This window comes from Solanum dulcamara, chromosome 3, assembly GCF_947179165.1.
Source record: "Solanum dulcamara chromosome 3, daSolDulc1.2, whole genome shotgun sequence".
In the NCBI taxonomy this organism is placed as follows: domain Eukaryota; kingdom Viridiplantae; phylum Streptophyta; class Magnoliopsida; order Solanales; family Solanaceae; genus Solanum; species Solanum dulcamara.
In genome coordinates, this window is record NC_077239.1 from 72,174,236 (window position 1) to 72,196,687 (window position 22,452).

Sequence of the window (22,452 nt, forward strand, 5' to 3'; positions counted from 1 at the left end):
GCGTTAATTTCAAAAGATATAAATGTTGACGAACCAATAGAAATATCTCTGTGAGTAACGTCTCTCTCTTTCATTTTTCAAGTGAGTAACATAATAAAGGGAAGAGGGAAATAGATCGGCAAATCGGAACGAAAACTGGAACCAGCGCGCTAAAATGTCGATTTGAATTTGCAATAGAGCTTCGTATTCTGCACACACAGAAGACTGAGCAATGGAAGAAGAAGGAGGAGGAGGGGAAACAGGTTTCATGGTTATTGAAACAGTCTCAGATACTCTCGATAGCTCTATCAAATTCCATCTTGTTACTGATATTTTAGGTTTCGTCCTCTTTATGCACCAGCAAATCCCTTCGTAAGTATAAAAAAATTGTCGAAATTTGATTTTTGTTGCTTGTTTCTCTGGCGCCGCTCTAATTGATCCTCCTTCTACTGTTTGTTTGATTGCGCAGCTTACTGCAGGATCTCACTCTTGAATTTGATGAATTAAACACTGAATTTGCAGAATTGGTGAGTGAATACTTGCATTTCTGCTACTGTAATGGGTACTTTGGGGAACATTGTTGGAGATTTATCATTTCATATGGTTCATGTACTTATTTTCAAAAATAGTCACAAGGCTTAATGATATTCAAAATTCCATATTAAATATAAGATGATGTAGTAAATAAAATACAAAATTAACTCATACTCCCTCTGATCACTTTTACTGGACTTTGCAGCTCCTTGAGAAACAATGATTAGTTTAAGTATTTTACCAAAATACCCATAATAATTGATGTATAGTCTTAGGTTTTAGAAAATAATTTGGGAAATAAGTAACTAATGTTGAGGGTAAAATAGGAAAAAAATAATTGTCATTTCTTGATATGTTAAAAGTGACAACTAAAAGGGAAAATCTATTTTTGAAATAATGGACAAGTAAAAGTTAACGGAGGGAGTATCTTCTTTTGATAAATCAAAACCAAACTTAACTACTTATTTTAAGTTTTGAAGTATATCATGAACAAATATGGTGTCTGATGTGTACGGTTAGATGCTTTTCTTTTCTCAATGAATGTTTAGAACTCTAATCTGTTTGTGTATAATCTAATTAGGTTTCAAGTTACATTGTATCATACTCAGCTAAAACTCCACTAAATTTGGTTGAAGCAAATTTAGTCTCAAGGAAAGAGACATTGTTACTTGCTTCTGAAGCCATTGTTATTTTCGTTAAGCATCCTTTACAGTACTCATATCTATTTAGGCTTGGAAGTATGACCTAGTTCTGACTTTCTTCTAGGAGACAGCTATTGTACAAGCAGAAACATGCTCTTTACGTAGAAATCATGCTTCCAGGAAGAGGGAGGTGAGGATGGGAATAAGGAGACTGGAAAAGTTAATGAGCACTATATCAAGTCTCAAGACTGCTCTTCAATTAATGATCACGGAATTTCCTGCTATTCAAAGGGTTATTCTGATTCTTGGGCCCAGTCCTCTGCGCCCTCTAAATGTGTATGAACTCAGCTTTTCGTGTGAAACAGCAGCCTCTGGAGGAGATTTTACTAGGAATCGAGTTGTGGAAACACTTTCAAAGAAGGTCTCTTCGTTTGTTTACTTATGTTGCATCTCACATTTCTTTATAGATATATATGTATATATCTTGTGTGCATGAATTTGGGGTTTCTGTTTTTACACAGGCCATTCGGGTTTTAGTTTCAAAGGGTGCAGGATCTAGCTCCTCAACTGGTATTCATTGGATTTTACTTTCCATTAGATGTACATAAAAGATATAATTTCTGGGCATTCCTTGCTAATACTCATATCCTTTTAGGTCCTACCAAGTTGTTCCTCTTGGTTCAAGCTCCTTCGTCAATTAACTTGCATCTGCATTTTCTTCCAAAGAGGGATTTTAGGTACAGCAAAAAGGTAAATTCCCATAGGTTGTCCCTATGATTCTAAATTATCGGAATTCGGTTCTTCAGATGAATATTCTCCCGGTAAGCATTCTTTATGGCAATTAAAAAGATGTTTATAATTATTAGCTGGTTCAGCTGTGCTAGTCAATTATTTATTGTCATCAAGCTTCTGTAATATTAATATGATGAGAATGAAATCTTTCCTAAGCTGATGCTTTACGTAGAAGCTCCCTCCCATATCTCCTCTTCTTTTCATAACTTTTTTTGCCTAGCAATGATAATACTGGTTGATTGGTTTTACATCCCTTCTCTTCCTCACTTCATCTTGTTTGTATGCATCTCACATATGTTGAATCAGTATCTAGACCAATATCTGATGTAAGTGAGATGATGGACCTTGAGGCTCCTATTAATTCAATAAATAATAATCATCCTTTGAGAGTCCATCATAATTCTAATTTCACTCTCCAGAGCCTTATAATTACGAGCATCATAATATTAATCTATCTTACTTCTATAAATGTTTTTCCTCACAAGCAATTTGCATGTTATGGTGCAGATAGTGCCTTTCAAAGTGCGGTTTACTGGTCGAACCAAAAATCTTGAAAGAGAAGCGCGTGCTGATGATACTCACACTGCTAAAGCAATTACATCACATAGTTCTAATGTCAATGATGTTATCTGGTACTAACAATATTTAGGATATTATAACTCTGTATCTTTTATCCTTCTTTTGTTGACAATGATGATAAATCTTATCTTAGACTATTCTTGCCATTGACAATGCTAGACAGAAATCTGCTGACAAAAGGAAAAATTCAACCTTTTGTTCAATATGTTTTATGTTTTGATAAATGGGAAAACAGTTTTCTCAACCCTCAGCACTAAAATTTCTGTTTCATTGTTTGCTGCGCAGATGGTCATTTGTATTGAAATCTAGTAAATCAAAGAACTTATGATTTGCTCTTATTGGGACTCTAATTAAAATGGAAGTTAGATATTGTTATTAAGTTGAACAATATTTGATTTGTGAACCTTCAAGTTGGTGAGAACTATGTTTTAACTTTTTTTTTTTTTTTTACCTGCTTCACTGAGATGAGATTTGAGTTTTTGACCTTTTCCCTCTGGCTAGCTAGTGCCTAGTGACAGTCATGGTATGGAGTGCTTAAAACATCCTGTCTAAAAGCCTTTGAGAGACACAGGGGGAGGCTTTGATCAGTCTCCCAAGCTAACTTTCAGTAGCATAGTACATAAGATCATAGAAATGTGATAAGTTTTTCGCTATAGACTGACTGTCCTGTTAGCAGTGCCATTGGGTAGCACTACTGCATTAGCAATTTTATTTTATGAATCAGCACTAAATATTCCTCCTCCTGAGATGATTTATTGGCTAATGATGTTTTTTGTTGCCATCTTTATGGTTTTGGTTTGAATCAATTTGTGACCAAAATGTTATAAGCTGTCTGGTGTTCCTAGTTAAAACCACTAGATGTGATTAAGCATTCCTTTGTTTCCTGATCCCTACATAATTTTTTGTCATATTGACATTTCCGAACTACTGAGGACCCTTAAAAGTGTCCATGTAATTATCAGTTAGATTAGGGCAGCAGCTGCAATGGTCTTTTGTAGGCATAGTTGTTTTTCCATGTTATGTTATTTCAACCTCAGTTTTAAGGCAAAAAGTAATGTTGAGACAAAGGGCATTGCTGAGAATACAGTACTTTATTGTTACATTGGCAGGGTCCACATGTGCTATTTCTAATGATATTAGCTTCAATGACTTGTCAGGTTTCAGTGTCGGCATATTATCAAAGGCTTGGCTTCCAGGGCATCTCCAACTGAAGAGTGAGAGGTTAGCTTCATCGCGCATGTAGTCTTAACTTGTAGTATCATAATGTTGATATTGACATCGACCATATACGTTTTCCTTAAGTTCCTTTTTTCCCTAATTCGAGTGTACTGATATCGGCCTACGTTGACAAGTGAATCTAAACTTGTACGATAATTGTTTCTGGTGTCAGACCTTCAGTTATTGAGTTGGTGGGCTCTTCATCAGGGTTGTAAAGTTCATAAGATTTATAATTACTCCTATTTAAACAGAATAGGATTTAAACGTAGTAACTGATCTTAGCTCAACTTGAGGATGAAATATTTGTATTAGTTGTATTACTACTAGCAATTCCCTGATAGTGTCGACATATTTCACAGGGAATGCCAGCTAGAATTACACCCTAGTGTGCAATGATTTTTTTTTTTTTGGAACTAATATCCTAACATACAGTTGAAGAACTCCTGGAGAAACATGAGCATCAGATTCACTAGGTTGTTTGACCATCTTGGCTCCAAAGAGGATTAAAATAAAAATAATAATGTTTGCAGCATAGTGAATCACATTAAAAGAACGTTGACATGTACATTCATAATGGGTTAGGTCCTTTGAATACTTCCTTCGTTCTTTTGAACTTCAAATCCAAGATCAATTATCTACCCAGGAAATTGCACCGGGACAAGATAGAATCATAGTTCACTTCATTCTCTCTGTCTTTGTTAAATTATTCACAAGTTATGTTAGATCAGTGTGACTTGGTATTATATTCATTCTACCTATCTTGTTAAATTGCTTATTAGTGTTATCAGCGCAAAAATGCAAATAAAGCGTGAACTATTGAAAAAAGGTGCAAATGGAAAAAAAAAGCTACAAATATGTATGTGTAGTCCAATATTAATTATCACAAGTAGGGGTGTACATGGACCGGGTTGGTTCGGATTTTTTACAAACCAAACCAAATCATTTGTGTCGGGTTATAAAATCTATAAACCAAACCAAACCAATAAAAGTCGGGTTTTTCAATATCAATTTTTCTCGGATTTTTCGGGTTTTTTCGTTTTTTTGGGTTTTTCGAATTTTTTCGAGTTTCTCGTATTTTTCATAATATCTAATAAAAAGCACAGTGCAATGCTTCTTAAAAAGAGTTCTAGTACAAAATATCAACATAAAAGATGGAGACAGAACACTGTTTGAAGTTTTAACTTTATAATATAACTTTATAAGATGGACTTTTTTTGTATATTATTTAGATGAGCTTCTCAAGTCCAAATCTAAATGTAAGAAAGAAAACAAAAATTATGAAAAATTTTAAAAAAAATATTTATAAATTATATTTTAATAAATATTTTTATGTATAACATAATTTAAAAGTAGTATATCTATAATCGGGTCGGTTTGGGTTCGGTTTGACTTTTTTTAGTTAAAACCAAACCAATCCTATAATGGTCGGGTTTTTTTTCCAAACACCAAACCAAGTCAAACCAAACCACTAGTCGGTTTTTTTTCCCGATTTGGTGCGATTTATCGGTTTGTCCTGTACAGCCCTAATCACAAGCATGAATAACAAATATATGGATAAAAAATTGAAAAGAAATTATGATAAAGTGAATTATCAATTGTTTAGTGTCACATTTTTAGGGTAACGATCATTGGCAAGGAAAAATATGTTTTAGAGCCTTAACACTCAACATGGTTTTTGCGCCTCGCTTTTTAGGGCTTAAGAGCGCTCTAAACACACCTTTGACAACACTGCTGCTTACAAGTCATGACAGATTGGTATGATTTGATAGTATCTTTATTCTATCTATGTAGTTAAATTGTTCACAAGTCATGCTAAATCGATATGATTTGATATTTTTTTTTTGGGAAACTTACATAAATATACAATATTAAGAAAATATTTACCATTTATAGCAATAAGAAAAAAAATTCAGTGAACACTTATAATACATTTATAATGCAGTTTTAATACATATTGCAGAGAACTATTTATAAAACATATATAATACAAGTTTTATAGATGGATAATACATTTATCACATACTTTAATAGACTTATAATACATTATGTCAGTTTCTTACTACACAAACACAATATATATTTTAAAACACTTATAATACATTTATATTGTATGCATAATTCACTTTTAATACAAGTGTAGATTTATCATAGTATTGCTATGTATTGCTATAGCCTATAAATGGTAATAAATAAAAAATATCGTTAAAATCAGTAATTAATTTTTAAAAAACACTCAATTAAGTAATTTTTCCTTTTTTTTAAAGGGTAGGGGCAAGATGCCCCATTTAATTTAATAAAAATCCAAACAAACTGTACAACTATCCTGATCCAAAAGCTGGCCCAAGAAGTCATGTGGATTGGTATTTTTTGGTTCTACCTTCATTCTACCTATCTTATTGAATTGTTCGCTTGATATTATCATCATTCTATCTATCTTGTTAAATGTTCACAAGTCACGTCAGATTGGTATTACATGATAGCCGTACTATCTTTATTCTACTTATCTTGTTAAGTAGGTGTTTGAACATAAAAAGTGTGAATTTGAAAAAAAAATAGTATTTAAAATTAAGTTGAAAAAGGTATTCAAAAGTTTAAGTTATATTTGGATATGTATTTTAACGTAAAATTGAAATCGTGAGAAAAAGGATTTTTAACAAATTGATCCAATGTATAACCAAACAATGTTTCGAAAAACAGAGAGAAATTTCTATGAACAAATCCACGATATCCTTTGTTTAAATCTCTCTGAGTGCCAACTTGGTAAGTCGGTTGTAGGAAAAACTTGTCCCAATTGAGGTGTGTTTAGTACGGAGGGAGATTTTTTAATCAATTTTTTTATATTTGGATGGTCAAATATTTATTTTAGGAAACAAGTTTTTTGAAAAAATAAGTAAAATGACTTTCTTAAAAGTAGAAAAACAAGTTACATAAGTGACAAGACCACCGAACACCCCTACCCCTTTGACCATTCCAATCCCTGCCACCTTCGAACACTCCCCACCATATCATGTCCCCATAGTATTTTGTTATATAACATATATATATATATATATATATATATATATATATATATATATATATATATATAGACTCTTGAGATAATATATTTTGGCTTACTTACCAATTATTAGAAAATAAGTAAGAAATTCACTTACTTTCCTAGAAAGTATTTCTCATGGAAAACAGTTTCCTCCATACCAACCACGTGGAGTTGTTTGGTAGTTGGTTAGAGTTATGCATATATTAGTAATGTAGGGAGTAGTTATGAGGAAATATCTGTATTATTTTATGAAAATTAGTTATTCATGTATCATTATTCTTTTCTGCATAAAATAATATATAGATTCCCTCATAATTTATACATGTATTAGTTACGTTGAGTTTTTAAATTACAAATCAAACACCAAATTAATTTTATATATGAATAATTTAATTCTTAATCAACTATCAAATACAATATTACTTATACAGAATTTAATACTTATATAATTCATCTCCAAACCAACTACCAAATCACCGCTAAGTAGTTACACCACAATGTAAAAATCGGCCACCAACCAGTCAAGCAAAGCAAACTACTTTTGAAAAGGCCAGTTTCTATTGTGCCCTAAAATAGCTCTACCTGCTTCAATAAAATGTGGGGAATTGAATCGTTACCAACAAGGTAGGAGATTATCAGGTCGTCAACCAACTAAGCTACTAAGATTTTTCCATTATGAAACGTATGGAATAGCCCTAAGAAGTAATAGAGAACAAATTCTCAAGTTTATCGTGCATAAACTTTCTTCAAAATTAATATACAACAATAATTAAATTTACAATCAAATATTTATAAATATATATTTAGTATGGTAAAAAATTATTGAATTCCCATGAATCTTTAAAATTGTACTCTACACCCATTACTGATTATAAATTGATCTTATTAAAGGTAAAGATAGAAAGTTCATAATTAAATTATTTTTATATATATATAATTCTTTAGAAATTAAACTAAAAAGGAAAACTTATCACAAATTGAAAATACGGAAATATGAACAAGAGGGTAGGGAGGAGAACATTTGCTAATTCAAGAAGATAGCTTAAGGAAATAGAGTTTCTTCTCCTACCTGATTTGAGTAATGTAATTTGTGAAAGATCTTAAAAAAAAAAAGTTTATTCAGTGGACGTTTAGTTGTTGTTTTTTTTACTTTATTAAAAATTTTAAAATTGAAGTTATGTACGATCATACTTTTTACTATAAATATTTAGGATATATTAAAAAAATAAATAATTTATAAAAATGAAAAAGTTGAAAATAGAATTTTGAATGTCTAGGTCTAGTGACAGCAAAGTTCAACGAGCCAAAGTCAACGTTTCTATATTGTGTCTGACATAAAATATCCTTCTTTTGTTTCTTTTTGTCATTTGAGTGGTTGTTATATAAACAACAATCTCTAAGATAATTTTCAAACAAATAGTAGTTGTATTAGCTAACTTCTATTTTCTCTGCTTTAATTTGTTTTTTGTACTTTTTTTTAGTCTATTTAAAAAGAATTGTCCTTTTTATTTTTGAAAAGTCTTTAATTTTATTTTTTCATATGACGTGTTTAAGATCACAAAATTAAATGAAATTTTTATATATTTTAAATATCATTAATTTAAGATCACATGATTCAAAAGTCTTCTTTACTCTATTAAATTTTATGGCAAATCAATCAAACAAATAAATTAAAACGGATAGAGTAACTTGTTAAAGAAATCGAAATATAGAAAAGGATGTCTAGATGAATGAGACAAAGAGGTAAGACGATGAGGTTGGAGAGCTATCAAAAATAGAGAAATGAGAAAAAAGAAGCAAAGTTAAGTAACGATAAATTGTTTACCGACACTTAATAAATATTTGGATTTTTATTTATTCAAATTTTAGCTATTAAAGTATGTTTATTATACAATATGATCCAAACAAAGTGTTAGTTTGTGGGCCAACACTATTTGAGAAACTTACATAAATAATTTGATCCTTTTGCTTGAAACAAAGATCCAAATTGAACTCCAAAAAGGCATTGACATGGACTGCTTGGAGGAAAAATAAATGCTTTGTCTGAGTTATACATATGATGGCTCCATTTATTTGAAAATGACACTGATCTTCTTAGGTCCCTGTGGTCCGTTATGTAGGGGCCGAGTTAGTAGCCGGTATGAGTTTGGTCGAACTCAATAATTTTTGTTCAAATAGTGTAATTCATTAAATTTGTATAAATATTAAATTTAGAATTCAATTATTATCACTTAATATTGTCATTGTCAAATTTAGAACCCATAAAGCTAAAATCCTAAAATCGTCTCTGCGTACGTGTACGTGTTGGGGTTGATGCTTCAGTCTGAAACAGAAAAGTCATTTGATTTTGCACTCTCTTCCAAGATAATCTAGCTGTGTATTATTCAATTATTGGCAATGATCAACATCAAATCACTATTTGCCATGAAAAGGACGGTACTTATTTACTTTGATGTTAATTGCATCATATGTTGCCACTATATATGCATGATCCTCATTAAGACACGCTTATTTCCTTTGGTATCTGTTAAAAAGTATAATACATAAATAGATATTTTAACTTAGTCTATGAAGAAAACTTAAGCTTGTAGTATGTGCAGTTGTGTCCATTAGTAGGAGTACTAACTAAGAGTCCTAATGTTATTTCAGGCTTGAGGGGATGTTAGAAAATATATTTAGGAGGTGTGATCATGTAATCTAAAAAGTTACACATATTTCAATATAATATCAGACCAGATAGAAGTTCTGAAATCGAATCTTATCACCACCTATTGTCACCTATTGTTAGGGCTGGGCATTCGGTATTCGGTTCGTTATTTTCAAAGCTCGGATTCGGTAATTCGATAATTCAAAGTATATACCAAATATTGAACTTTCAAACGTCGGTTCGATAATTTGGTAATCGATAATTCAAAGTATATACTAAATACCGAACTTTCAAACTTCGGTTCGGTAATTCGGTAATCGGTAAATCAAACTTCGATTTGGTACGGTATTCGATAATATCATATTGAAGTCGAAGTCCACTGTATTAGAATGCAAGTATACTATGCAAGGGGTCAATGTAATTAGTAACAACAACATCACATATTACTCCGATTGACTTAAGAGAGCATAAAAATTAGGCATCACATGTTGTCCTGTTGACTCAGTTAACACAAATTTAGAAGGATTTATTTTCAATTCTCAAAACAACCAAACATCCCATGATAGAAAAGAACAACAACCACATCAAAATCATTAATACTCCCCCCAAAAGGATGCTAATGGGCCTGATCAGTGATCATAAGCAGCAGCATTTGGCATTATCAAAAGTTAAAAGTACTGGTGGAAATAATGTGGAATAATCAAATGAAAATTCAGAGCCTTATACCTGAGGCATCTTGCAATTACAAATCAAGAACGAGGGAATCTTTTGAGCTATCAGTCATATCTAAAAAGAATTTAAAATGTGTCAACAATTAAGCTAAGTAAAAAAATATAAAAATAAAATACAAAAACTGAAAAACATACCAAGTTCAAGTTTCATAAGATCATTAAAATCTTTTTCAACATTTATAGGATAAGGTTCATTTCGACGCCAATCTTGAAGACAAATAACAACTTGCACCAATTTTGGAGTCAAAGAACTCCTAAATGGATCAAGAATACGCCCCCGATGCTAAAGGCACATTCCGATGCCATACTAGAAATTGGAATTGCCAACACATAACGAGCCATCTCGAAAAGAATTTTATATCTAGGAGAATGAGCTTTTCACCACGACAATCATCATTCGGCTCTAGTTCTTCACTAAGATACTTTTTCAACTTCGACTTACCACCCAAACCTATACCATCTTGTTTGTTCCTCTTCATTTGGATCCTATTTCTCACTTTTGTTGATTTTGTGCTAGTGTTAGAGCTAGATGAATCCGATGTCTGACCTAATAAATTAGAGAGAGAAGCATCGAGATGCATTAAAGAATTTTGCTACATACTCTTCAAACATAGATTTCATGTAAGTCACCATTTCATCTTTTATTTCACTCCCCTTTTCATCTCCAAACATATCCTCAAGTGCGTCGCCAACATACTCAAGTTTGTTACGAGGATCTAAGATAGAGGCAATAAAAAATACTTTATTTATTTTTTCAGGAGCACCCCAATACTTGACAAACTTTTCTTTTATTTTTTCTCCCATTTTTGCCAAAGAAGGATCATCATCTTCCATACACTCTCTTAAATGATTGTTAAGCTCAACTATATCTTCAAAGTGACCATTAGAAGTGACGTAGAGTGAACCTGAAACCTTCTCAGTTAGATCATAAAATCTTTTAAGAAATATAACCATATTTCTCACCTTTTGCCAAAGTACACCTGCAATACTTCCATCTTCACAAACATGATTAGCAAGATAAGTTGACAATCCACCATCTTCAAGATCAAACCTATCAAATGCACTCTCAAAATGTTGTGCGGCATCCAACATCAAGTAGGTCGAATTCCACCGAGTTGAAACATCTAAACATAATGACTTCTTATTGTCTATATTTTTTAGTTCACAACATTCCAAAAAAATTCTAATCCTTGCGACAGATTGTCTAACATATTTCACTATTTGCCTAACACGTTTGATAGATGGACCAACTTCTTTCATGCCATCTTGCACAATAAGATTCAAAATGTGAGTCATACATCTCACATGAAGATAGTTACCACATTTCATGTTAGATCCCTAATTAATCATTTGTTTATGTAACTCTTTCACCATGACATCATTAGAAGAAGCATTGTCTACAGTTATAGTGATTATTTTCTCCAATTTTCAATCAAGCAAACACTTACTAATAAAATGGGCCATTTCGTCACCCTTATGACTAGTAACAACTTGAAAGTTTAAAATTCATTTATGCAAGAGTCAATCACTATCAATAAAGTGTATTGTCAAACACATATAATTTATTCTCTGTATAGAAGTCCATGTGTCTGTGTTTAGACAAACTCTCGGTGATGTTTCTTTCAAATACTTCATAAACTTTTGTCTCTCTTCACCAAAAACTACATAACAATCCCTAGTCACTGTTCTACGGGAGGGAACTCAGAATAAAGGTTGGGTTTTTTTCATAAACTTCTTAAAACCTTTCTTTTCAACAAAACGAAAAGGAAGTTCATCAAGGATTAACATCTCAACTAAGCCCTCCGAGATACCTCTTGATCAAAAGTCCAAATTGCCCCATCACTCATTTCACCTTCTAATGGAAAGTTTAAATTTGATTGTTTGTATTTAGAATTGGACGTGTTAACCTTATTTGGATTTTTAGGACAAGTTTTCAAATGTTTATTCAGTCCACTTATTCCATTTTTAGTTGAATCAGCTAAGAGAACTTTACCACAGTGCTTGCACTTCGCTTTCTTAATTCCATCTTCTATGAGCTTATCATAATGCGGCCAAGCAACAAATCTTGATTCTATAGCTTTCCTCTTCACAGTCACTGAATGTTGTTCAACTTCCGGTGTTGAATCAAGAGACTCAATAAGAAGTGTGCTTTCATTGATATTGGTTGTTCGACTTGTTTCATCTTCCATCTAAATATAAAAGAGATTACAAATGTTATAAGACATAAATTGAAAATGTAAAACAAAATCAAAAAATACAATTAGGAAGCTATTAAAGAAACTTAAATAAGTTCTATTTTCTAAATTGTTATACTATGTTTCTCCTATGTCCTTTCTTCAACTTAAACAAAAAGAATCAAAACAACATAAATTTTTTCTTTTCTTTGTGACTACACCCATATTTCCCGATGCCCTTCCCACATCAGCATGAACAATATATGAAATACAAAAAGAAAATAAATTATACCCCAAGGCCTAAGCTCCCAACATGAACCACAAGATAAAAAAAAATAAATCAAGAAAGGACCCAAGTAAGTAGATAGAGAACAACGGATAACAAAAATTTAACAGTCACCTCACGGAAGAAGAAGAAGAAGAAGGAGGAGGTACGACCGTACGAAGATGGAGCAGAATTAGAAATTAAGATGGAGAAATCACAGATTTTAGATGAGAAATTTAGAAGAAGATGGTTGTTGTTCAAGTTAGGATTTGAATGAATAGAAAGGGAAATGAGATGAATGTGGTGAAGTACTGAAGTGTTAGGGTCTTACGACTCTTAGGGATTACACTTGATTTTTACGGATTTGGGCTGGACTTAAAATATTTTTACGATGGGCCTTTAGCCCTTTACTCCTTTAGGCCCTATAGATGTATAGTATTGGTAATTTAATTTTGATATTTGGTAAATACTGAATACCGAACGATATAATTGTAAATATCGAATATCGAAATACCAAATTTTATATTTCAGTACCAAATACCGAATTGAATTACCGAATATCGAAATATCAAAATAGCCGATTTAGTTCGATAATTCGATTTTCGATATTTTATGTTCAGTCCTACCTATCATCAAAAAGACGTGCTTTAAGCCTTTAACTCATTAAAAAATCAGCCATGTGCGTGATGGAGAATCCTTCTAATCATTGATTGGTTAGTTGAATTTTAGTTATCCATTCAGTACTTTCACCACTAATCACCCACTATCATGAAATTTTAGTAATCATTGATTGATTAGTTGGATTTTTATCTCATTTGTAAGGTTTCTATTTCCATCTTGTAATTCTTTCTTCATTTCTTCATCCTTGCTTCCATTTTAAGTGCAAGCAGAAAACATGAGTCTCAAGCCCAAAAGGCACCTTTTTCCCAACCAAATGGATCAAAAGGAGTTTGTATGCACATCCAAGTTTGAGGGAGATGTTAGACAATATATCCTATTGGACGTGTGATTATCTCATTTTTAAGAATTTAAGCTTTCAAATGAGATGGATACAGACTTTAATATAGTGTTAGAGTAGACAAAAGTCTTGGGATCGAATCACTGCCACCTATTATTAAAAAGAATTTTCACGTGATTAATGCGTGAAAAAAAATAGGCGTGCGTGTGCATGATAGGGTATGTGAAAATGCAATAAAAATACTAAAAGTGTGCTCTGACTCTCTAATAGCTTAAGCTTTTAGATGAGATGATTACACTCTTCAATAACCTCAACTGACAACTAAACACTCCCTAATTTTGAGGCATCTCTAGACACCTCAACTCGTCTTCACTATGTTAATTGAACACTCTAACTTATACAATGATCATTTGGGCACCTCCAAGATTTATGTGTCACGTCAGCATCAGATGTCCACGATACATAATAGAAATGAGTTAAGCTGTCAAGATATGCATTATCAATTAAAGTTAAAGTGTTTAGTTGCAAGTTGAGATCAAGTTAAGGTACTTATCTATGTATTATGCCTAATTAAAAATTCAAATATTTTTACCGTATAAATTAAACAAGCCAATATTTTTTTTTGGTTCACTTATCTAGCAAAGAAATCAAGATTCCCCTGCTAGGAAATTTGCTAAAACCAGTTTTTTTAACGTGCACTTACGTCAGCTCGTTAAACAAAAAACAATTGTTATGCCTCGATCCCAAATAAATTGAGAAAAAAACATACATATTTGTACTCCACTAAATACATTCTCTATAAAGGTCTTCAAATGTTATGAATAGTATTCAAGTAAAGTGTTAAAGTAAAAGTTCACCCTATGAAAAAGTTAAAAATTCGACCTACCCAAAATATATATATGGGGGATAAAATTTAGGACCCCTTTGTTTCATGAGGTTTTCGCTTTTTTCAAAATAAATTTCACTTTATTTGAAAATTAGCGTTTGACTATAAAAATTTCAAATACAATTTAAAATCTAGAAGTTTATAGATTTTTGAAAATGGAAAGCATACTTTCAAGATATTCCTTCTTTCAAGTCAAAAACCTAGAACTAGAAGCAAAATTACACTGGTATTATAAACTAACAAAGATATATTCATATGTCACACTCATCAATGCATAGTTAAGGTTATCGACAATTATACTTTTATACTTAATTAACTAGCTACTTATAAATTATATTTCCATCATGCAATTATTTTCTATTCTTATTTTACTTAACTCTATATATACTCTCTTAGTGTGTCCCAAAAAACTGTCTTATCCCAACTTGTCGAAGTCACACGACTCATTAATTTGTTGCATTTATATATATATAATATTAGTGCCTTTTTTGGTTTGAAAGAGCTGAGCAAAGACTAACTTTTTGGGACAAACTGAGAGCTATATATCAATTTAAACTCTAGGGATTATCTGATGTATGGACTTTTTCACTTCCAAAATGCTTGCTTTCCTTCCATATATATTTTCTTTTACCTGCAAAACAAATAACAAAAAAAAGGTAGTCATAGTCTGTTTGGCCAAATTTTTAAGATCAGTTACTATTACTTGAGGTGGTTGTTCTAGAATTTATAATTTATAAAATTCAAATTCTAAATCCGCTTTTTGTTTTTATTAGTTTTTATTATTTTTGGGCATACCTTAGCTCTTAACTCAGCCAATAAGAGGCCGGTATTAAGAGATGATTGAATTGCTACAACTTCCACTTTAAGTTCCCTTAGCATTTGCATTACATCTAACAAGAACCCTTCTTTGTACGGACACCGGAGCTCCACCAGTGCATCGTTCTCGATAATTGAGACTTCTACTTGCAAAACTTCCTCATCCATCTGTGGAGACTCCGTGATCTTTGCCGGTGTAGTCTTCTTTCTACTCTTACCCTTTCCCGGCAATGCCTTCACTGGTCCACTCTTTTCATCTTTTTTATCATGTAAAAAATTCAATATCAGTTAGAGTTATTGTCTCATAACTTATACATGTACGTATTAGTTATGTTGAAAATAAAATATGACCTTCATGCACATTATATTAGCAATGTTATGTTTTATGTGGAATAGAAAGAAGCTAAACAATGTATAATTTATGCTAGATTTAATGTAACTACTTTTCCTAACAATATATTAAATTATGATAACTCCTCTCTAACCAGGAACCAATAACGACCCCTTATAGGTAAATCTCGAGATGAATATTAATTGATAATTTGATGTAAAATGGTAATCAACCTATTATTATTATTATTTAGAAATTTTCTTTGAATAATATTATAGGGTAAAAAATTACTATTTAGGATGGTGTATAAAGTTTAAAACATTTTTGGCCCGATTATTTGTTATAACTAACAAATGGGTAATGCTAAACTATCCTCATGAAATCATAACCTGCCCAATTTGTCTAAGTTTAGGTTGACAATTGATCCATCTATATCTAGCAGTCAGAATTAATCTATAATTTTTTTTTTATCGAAATATTAAACATGAAATATACCTGCATCTTTGGTGGCTTCAAGATCTTGAATTTTCTTACGTAACTGCTTCACATACTCTATGGTGTCACCAAGTATCGATGCTTTATCCATTTTCGTAACGAACGGTACTAAAGACCTTAAAATAATAAAACGCTCGTTCAGCTTCTCTCTACGACGTCGTTCCGCTAGTACATGGCTCCCGCTCGGCTCTTCTTGATGGGCACTACTTATCGTACAACCTTTCCGGTATCGTGGCGCGGCAGCTGATGAATCATCGGCCGCTACGTGACGTGACTTTGGAGAAACAGCTTCAGGTAATTGGTATAAATTAGTACTACTGTGGAGAAATGGAACAGTGAATAGTATGCTTTTGAGAAGCCACTGGGAGCTGCTTCCACTGCCGCCGTTATTATCGTCGCAGCGGCAGTGAGAGGGATTTGGGCTACAAATGATGGGCCATAATGTGAAGGCAGATTGGGCTGAATCATGAGAAATAGAGCCCATTATGGAGCTTGTGTTTGAGAGGTGTTCAAGAACGGTTGACACTGTTTGAGAATAATGTGTATCTTCTTGTGATAATTCATCATAACTAGGGACACCTGCATTTGATTTTAAAAAAAAATGAATTTAATTTTAGGATTTAAGATATAAGGTATTATTCCAATTTGATTGAAGTTAAAAATTAGAAAAAAAAAACTTTTTTTTTTGGAATGTTGTTATAGTGAAATATTGTTCTAACGAATGACCATTATAGAGATTTAACTATAGTTAAAAAATTTCTTACATTTTCATGTAATTTAACTTCCAATAGCAGGTTATTACTAGATCATTCCTAATTAAATAATACTTCTCATAAAAATTTACTTATAATTATATTGTAAATTAATGACTTGATTGATTAAATTAAATATTTTTTTACATTCACAATCATAGAACATAAACTCTTCACTAACTTTAATGAATTTAACTTATATTTACTAGTAAAAAGTTTTATGTAAATAAAAAATATCTTTTCTCTAAGAACTTAATATACACTGTCAATCTATTTTAACACATGATAGAAGATAACTTACCTTATTTTCAAAGTTATTAATCTCATTATGAACAATTATATGTAATTATCTTATAAATGACATCGTGTAAAAAATATTTTATACCATAAGCATTTAAAAGTTCAACACAATTTAATATGTTAGCGAATAAAAAATAGAATTCTCGCCAGAAAAATATTAACTTCTCTGTCTAATCAAGTTCAAATATTTTATTTTATTTTCTTCTTTAAATGCTGCTCGTTTAATGCCCGACAGTCGACAGGGAATCTGGGTCGATCGAGAACAATTTCTTACAAGTATAAACTAATCACAGTAAATGGATGAATGAAGAAGCTTCAAGAACTTTTACCCCGTGCATCCTCCTACTTCTGGGGTTGTAGAAAGATATGAACCACCCATTTTTCAGAGCTTCATCATTAAATTATTGAAAATGAAAGCGACTAGTCCTCACTAATAGAAAAACATTTAAAATTATATGGAGAAAATTGATACTTTTTTCCATAGTAGCTACAACTAGATCAATCATATGAAGGTATGTTGTGTAGGAAGTAGTAATAAGTAGCATGCATAAATAGGCAGACAACAACAACGTGTGGTAAGTAGTAATAAGTAACATGCATAAATAGGCAGACAACAACAACGTGTGGTAAAGGCTAATGAGACATTGCATAAGAAAACATCTTTAAAAGAGACGTTATAAAATATCCTAATAATGTTTTTTTTTCTTTTGGTCCTTAGTACATGGACCTCAATTTATTTCAATCTTTGTGATAGGAAAATACAACCTACCCCTCTTGACCAAACTTCCAAAATCGAATAGGATTGGCGATAATTTTTTATTGTGAAGCGATATAAGTTGTCTGTTGTTAATTTCTGTCTTTTTTTATTGTTGCAATAGTGTTTAATATATCAAATGAACTTAAAATTTTATCAAACTTCCGAAATTGGATAGGATTCGCGATAATTTTTATCGTTAATTAGCGACAGAAATTGCCCATCGTTAGGTTCCATCTTTTTTATTGTTGTTATAGTGTGTAATATACCAAATGATCTTTAAAACTTATAAGCTTGAATATAACATATAAAATATTTGATTAAAGATTGATCGAACATAAAAAAAGAGATGTTATTTTGAAACAGACTAAGAAAAACACTTAAATTGAGACGGATGGAATAATAATAGATAATTGAGTAATACCTGGTAAATGTTGAAGGTCTTGAAAGTTAGCCCAACTAATTGCAGTCTCAGCTTTGAAAGAGTCAGCTGTATTATTTCCAGCTAGGCTAACGCCATCTAAATGAAAATCAGTGTCCATATTATTAGAGCCATCATCCGGTGAGCCGAGCCGTATAGCTTCAGACATATCAAGCTGCATGAGCTCACTAGCCTCAGCCGCTATAGGATTAGCCGCCCCGACCCCCCTTTGAATTGCTATACTATCCGAGTCTAATTCAACTTCATCATTTTCATCTTCGTCCCTGTCCTCGTCCTCATCCTCCTCCTCACCATTTTCTTCTTCTCCTACAATTCTATCGTCTTGATCCACCGGACCAACACCGGTGGATGACGGAATATTGCCGGAGTAAAAATATGGCTCCGAAAAGGTGAAGGAATTGGAGGTGGAGTGCTCAGATAAAGCTGGCTTTGGTGGCTGAGGTTGTTGTGGCTCAGTGAAAAAGCTCTTTACATGATGTATGAATCCAATGTCTTCTTGAACCTATGTATTGTTTATCATGTCATGCATCGACATATACAATATCCTTGTATATAATGATAGTATAAACTAATAATAAACATAATATACAACTATAAAATTAAATTACTGCAAAGTATATTAATGTATAGACATATTGAGAATATGTTTTACGTTTTTACCTTTTCTGTACTTCCCAGTTCCACTACACCGTCCAAGAGAGGAATACAAACGACAGTCTGCAACATTGTGAACAATGATAAAATATTGATTAGTGTTGTAATATAAAGATGATTAAGAAGGTTAGCTTGTAAATGAGAAGTTAGTTAGAAGGAGGGGTATATTAGTTATTTACCAATTAGCAGTTAAAATTAACTAACTAACAATTAGTTAGAATAACAAAATTTGTTTTAGAAGCTAATCACTGCTATATATATAGCAGTGAGCTAGTGTAATTGGTTAAGAAAAAATTAAGTTTAATACAATGAAATAACATTGCTGTTGTTACCCTTTCTCTCTTTCTTCTTCTTCTTTCTTCTACTTTTTTCTTCTTCTTCTTCTGTTCTCTCAAACGTAAAGATCTCACACTTACCTTCATGGTATCAGAGCCATCGTCACAGTTATCACTGTGAGAAGTTGTTTCTTATTTTTGAGTCAAAGAATCGAAACTAGATTCATAGATTCATCTACTTTTTAAGACAGACCTACAGATCAAAGCTCCATCGAAGCTAAAATCTGCACTAAACAGTTAATTCCACAACAAAATTTTAAAGGTTTTTTGAAGAAATGGCAGGTGATACAACAACAGTAGATTCATCTCAACATCTCAATCAAAACCACAATAATGCTCAACGAGCTAGTACACCTTTCACTTCGAGTAGCAATTCCATACAAGGGCAAGGTATTGACTATAATCATCCTCTATTTCTTAGCCCTACGGATGTAAGTGGAATTAGCATTATCTCATTTCAGTTGAATGGTGTGGAGAACTACACCTTATGGAATCGATCAATCAAACTAGCTCTGTTAGAAAGAAACAAGTTAGGGTTGGTTGATGGAACATGCAGATAAAAAATGTATAGTGAAGAACTGTGGTGTCAATGAAAAAGGGTGAATGCAATTGTCTTGTCATGGTTAATGAATTCAGTTTCAAAGAGCTTACTTAGTGGAATTGCATTTGCTTCAAGTGCCTTGAATGTGTGGACTGATCTACAAAAGAGGTTTGATAGAGTAGATGGATCAAGGACCTATAGTTTATACAAAGATATTGCCATTTTACAGCAGGATACTGTTTCTGTTTCTGTATATTATACAAGGCTAAAAGCCTTGTGGGATGTGTTTAAAGTGTTAGTGCCTTCGCCCTGCTGTAACTGTGAGAAATCTAGAGGATTTGTAGCTCACATGAATAGACAAAAACTATATCAGTTTTTAATGGGATTAAATGATTCATATCATCAAGCTAGGAGTCAAATTCTCATGATAGATCCACTCCCAACTATCAATCAGGCATATGCTATGATAGTAGGAGATGAGAGCCAAAAGTCTGTTGTTACAGGGATCAATAATTTGAGACTAAATTCCTCTATATTAGAATCTGCTACTATGTACTCCAAAGTTGGTAGTAGTCCAGGTATTAGTCAGAGGTTCAAAAAAAATACACTTTTAATCTGTGATTTCTGTAAGTGTAGAGGTCATACCAAAGAGTTTTGTTACAAGGTTGTTGGATATCCACCTGACTTCAAGTCCAAGAGAAAGGTACAAAGTGCAAACACTGCCTATGTTGATACTATTGGCTTATCTGGTCAATCTCAGCAACCAATTCAAGCTCATTTTTCTTATGGTTTGAACACAGATGTAAGTGATAAATCAGTGTGGGGAAGGAATATCACAACCCAGCACAACACTAATGAAGCTCCAGGTGAAGTTCCTATATCCAATAAGACTCTAAGTCAAGTTGAGAAAGATGTCAAACAATTACTCCAGGGATGTACCTTCACAAAAGATCAGTATGAACATATTCTTAAAATGATGAGTCAAAAAGAAGCTACTACATCTGATTGCATAAGGCAAATGATGCAGATAAAGCCTTATTTGTCACTGAAAATAGTGATGTATGAATTGTAGATACAGGTGCAACAAATTATATGGTCTCTAATTTGAATATGCTAAAAAAAGACTCTGTATTAAAGCTTGATATTCCTAAGGATGTATTCTTACCAAATGGTGGTACTACACAAGTGACTCATATTGGCTCATGTAGTCTGTCAACTAGAAGTGTCATTACTAATGTGTTCCATATACCAGACTTCAAATATAATCTAATGTCTGTCAGCAAAATAACAAAGGAATTAGGATGCTCAATCTCCTTCTTCCCTGACTTTTGTGGTTTCTAGGAGCTTTACACTGGGAGGGTGAAGGAAGTTGGTAAAGAAGAAGGAGGACTATATCTACTATGGAGACAACTAACTCAAAGCAATGCTAGTAATACTAAGGAGGTTGCATATGTTGTTGATATAGTCTAGTCAAAAGTTAAGGAACCAGATATGGAGTTATGGCATCAAAGACTTAGACATGCCTCTTCAGCAGTACTTGCTAAGATGTTTACTGTGAATAAAACTACCATGTGTAAAGTGTCTAAGTGTTTAGTTTGTCCATTTGCAAAGCAAATCAAACCTGTTTTTCCTTCTAGAAGCATTTAAAGCAGTAGATGCTTTGACTTGATATATGTTGATCTTTGGGGACCCTATAATATAGCTACTTTTGATGATAATAAGTACTTTCTTACAATAGTTGATGATTTTTCAAGAATGGCCTGATTATTTTTACTTAAACAAAAGTCAGATGTTTTTGTGTCTCTTCAAATGTTCTTGCAGTATGCTAAAAATAGTTTGGCAAAGTGGTGAAGGTTCTCAGGTCTGATAATGGTACATAATTTGTTAACTCTGTATGTGATAATATGTTTAAAGTATTGTGTATTATTCATCAAAGATCTTGTCCTTACACTCCTCAGCAAAATGGTGTTGCTTAGAGAAAGCATAGACATCTACTAGAAGTAACAAGAGCTTTGAGGTTTCAAGCTAAAATACCTATAAAGTTTTGGGGTCATTATGTCCTAGCTGCAGCCTATCTCATTAACAGACTTCCTAGTAGTGTGATTGAGTTTCAAAGTCCTTATGAAAGGCTATATGGCATCAAACCAGGGTTATCTCATTTGAGGACACTTGGATGTCTGTCCTTTGCAAAGAATCTCACTGAACATGATAAACTCATGCCCAGATCAAGGTCAGCCGTTCACATGGGATATTCTGAGGCGCATAAAGGCTATATTTTATTTGATTTGCTCAGTAGATTCTTCTTTATCAGTAGAGATGTTATTTTTAGGGAGGATATCTTTTCATTTGCCGAGAATGCTAGTTCTGATCCACAACAGCTGTTTGTAGACAATCTTCAAGGGTCAGATGTGACTAGTCAAGATCTACCTCCTATGGCTCATATAGTAGTAAACAATACTGATCAAGCAGCCATATCAGAGGGGGAAGATACAAGTTTTGATACAGGTTGTGATCAAGCCAATGTGGAGCAAACTGAGGTACAGGTACCTGCTGATGCTAATGGCTCTGAGGTATCAAATATTACAAAA

The 22,452-nt window shown here is 32.5% G+C and overlaps 3 protein-coding genes across 6 annotated transcripts in view; 1 reads left to right on the forward strand and 2 right to left on the reverse strand.

Moving 5' to 3' along the window:
* The window catches only part of LOC129882835 (uncharacterized), a 25,959-nt gene continuing 3,507 nt past the window's right edge, over positions 1-22,452 (forward strand). Inside the window, exons 1-8 of one of the 3 annotated variants that reach the window (XM_055957309.1) lie at positions 1-351; positions 449-506; positions 1,279-1,575; positions 1,676-1,724; positions 1,810-1,904; positions 2,454-2,578; positions 3,683-3,746; positions 4,103-4,514. In XM_055957309.1, the coding sequence (XP_055813284.1) occupies positions 212-351; positions 449-506; positions 1,279-1,575; positions 1,676-1,724; positions 1,810-1,904; positions 2,454-2,578; positions 3,683-3,743 (825 nt within the window). In that variant the 5' untranslated portion in view covers positions 1-211 and the 3' untranslated portion in view covers positions 3,744-3,746; positions 4,103-4,514. Of the gene's footprint in view, positions 352-448; positions 507-1,278; positions 1,576-1,675; positions 1,725-1,809; positions 1,905-2,453; positions 2,579-3,682; positions 4,012-4,102; positions 4,515-22,452 lie in introns of those variants that run through there. The other 2 variants (XM_055957310.1, XM_055957308.1) reach the window with 2 other exon arrangements.
* LOC129883653 (uncharacterized) lies at positions 11,955-12,350 on the reverse strand. The gene has a single exon (XM_055958273.1). The coding sequence runs from the start codon at positions 12,348-12,350 to the stop codon at positions 11,955-11,957; it is 396 nt and encodes a 131-aa protein (XP_055814248.1).
* LOC129882834 (transcription factor BHLH42) overlaps positions 14,669-22,452 on the reverse strand; it is a 14,205-nt gene continuing 6,421 nt past the window's right edge. The window contains exons 1-6 of one of the 2 annotated variants that reach the window (XM_055957307.1): positions 19,321-20,100; positions 18,995-19,051; positions 18,317-18,836; positions 16,087-16,665; positions 15,240-15,517; positions 14,669-15,075 (exon numbers count right to left, since the gene is read on the reverse strand). In XM_055957307.1, coding sequence (XP_055813282.1) covers positions 14,995-15,075; positions 15,240-15,517; positions 16,087-16,665; positions 18,317-18,836; positions 18,995-19,051; positions 19,321-19,410 — 1,605 coding nt within the window. In that variant the 5' untranslated portion in view covers positions 19,411-20,100 and the 3' untranslated portion in view covers positions 14,669-14,994. Of the gene's footprint in view, positions 15,076-15,239; positions 15,518-16,086; positions 16,666-18,316; positions 18,837-18,994; positions 19,052-19,320; positions 20,101-22,452 lie in introns of those variants that run through there. The other variant, XM_055957306.1, reaches the window with a different exon arrangement.